The sequence below is a fragment of the Didymella exigua genome (assembly GCF_010094145.1).
Source record: "Didymella exigua CBS 183.55 unplaced genomic scaffold M421scaffold_48, whole genome shotgun sequence".
NCBI classification, from domain to species: Eukaryota; Fungi; Ascomycota; class Dothideomycetes; order Pleosporales; family Didymellaceae; genus Didymella; species Didymella exigua.
In genome coordinates, this window is record NW_022984822.1 from 82,848 (window position 1) to 84,602 (window position 1,755).

At 44.5% G+C, this 1,755-nt stretch overlaps 1 protein-coding gene across 1 annotated transcript; it reads left to right on the forward strand.

Moving 5' to 3' along the window:
* Nucleotides 1-887: 887 nt before the first annotated feature.
* M421DRAFT_74976 (uncharacterized protein) lies at nucleotides 888-1,241 on the forward strand (the record flags this gene model as incomplete). Its single annotated transcript, XM_033597093.1, is given in 2 exon segments — nucleotides 888-1,175; nucleotides 1,188-1,241. 2 exon segments carry the CDS (start codon nucleotides 888-890, stop codon nucleotides 1,239-1,241), a joined length of 342 nt encoding a protein of 113 aa, XP_033443826.1.
* Between the last annotated feature and the right edge of the window lie 514 nt (nucleotides 1,242-1,755).

Consider the following 1,755-nt stretch of genomic DNA (forward strand, 5'->3'; position numbering starts at 1 on the left):
TAGCTTAAGTATATAATTAACAATCACCTGCTCCTTAGTATTAGTTAGGCTCTGTAATTTAGGCATAGAATTAACTTGTGAAGGTCGTCCAGCGCGTTGGTCGCTTAGTGTCTGTAGGGGAGCTCTATAGATAGCTGCAGCGCGCTGTAGAGAGAGAGTCGTGTCTTGTTTAAGAGCTTGAAGCGCAAGCTGTATCTGAGCTTCTTTTAACGCGTCTGACTGGCGTTTGTGGAGAGGCATTGGTGTAGTAAGGGTGTTTTGGTAGGGTCTTGGCAAAAGTGTCCGACTCGCCCGTGTGTCCGACTCGCCCGTGGGGTACGTTACCCTACCCATCCGCCAGCCTACCAGAGCTCTAGAAGCGGTGGACCCGCCCATACGATCGCCAGCGGGCTGCCTGCGAGGACCTAGCAGTTATCCAGCCCTGGTTCACGCTTGTTCAGTCTATAAAGGCGAAGTATAGTATTATAGACAAGGATGTGTACAACTTTAATAAGTCTAGCTTCCTAATAGGCAAGATATTATTACAGCTAGTAGTAACAGGCTTAGAGAAGCCTAGGAAGTAGAAGAAGATCTAACCTAGTAATTGTAAGTAGGTTACCCTAGTATAAGGCGTTAGGTTAACAGGGAAGGTTATCCTACTATTCCTTATCCTTGCAGGCAAGGTTCTTATCTCTAACTAGTTTACTAAGGACCTCCTACAGGACTAGGTTATTAATATTAGTCCTACTAGCTGGACTAACAATAATCTAGCGCTTGCCTGGCTCCACTACTTTAATACGCATGCGAAGCCAGTTAGGGTCTACCAGCTACTTATTATTGACGGCCATGAGAGCCACTGCTTAGTAGCTTTCCAAGATCTCTGCAGAGAGAAGATAATCACTCTCTGTATGCCCCCGCACTCGTCGCACCTGTTGCAGCCACTTGACGTCGCCTGCTTCTCGCCACTAAAGCGCCTGTATAGCGACGAGGTTTCGGCCTTAGCACGCAGTTGCATCTACTATATTAACAAGGAAACCTTCCTGCCAGCCTTTAAATTAGCGTTTAGTAAGGCTTTTACTAGAGAGAACGTTTGTGCAGGCTTTAGAGGTGCTAGGCTAGTCCTACACAACCTAGAGGTGGTGTTATCAAAGCTTAATGTGCGCCTGCGCACGCCAACGCCACCAAAACCTAGCAACGTTGCCTAGGAGCCAAAGACACCACGCACTGCTTACGAAGTAGAGGAGCAGTCAACTCTAATTTAAAAGCAGATTTAAATCTATTAAGGGTCTCTAGCAAGTTTATTAGATAAGCAGGTTAAATAGTTAGTAAAGGGCGCTTAGCAGATAGCTTATAATATAGTGTTAATACAGGAGGAAATAGGCTACCTTTAAGACGCTGTAGAAGCGTCTACAAAGTGCAAGACCTATAAGTAATAATATATACACATAGAGGAGACCCTTATAGTTAGTAAAGTAGCTAACTTAATTACTAAAAAGGAGGGTAGGGGTTGTAGTAAGGGTAAGACACCTGCAAAGAGGGTACGTGTTAGACAACACTATAGGTGTTATAGTAAGATTAGACACAATTCCTACACTTGCAAGGTAGAAATAGAGGACGCAGATAATAGTAAAGCTTCTAAATAATACTATCTAGGCCTGCAAATAATTATTTATTCGTGTTGTGTTGTGATATAGCGCTGCGCAGGCGTTCTGTTGTTGAAAGTGCGGCGCTCGGTTGGGTGCGGCGCTCGCTTGTGAAACACGTTATACTTTTATT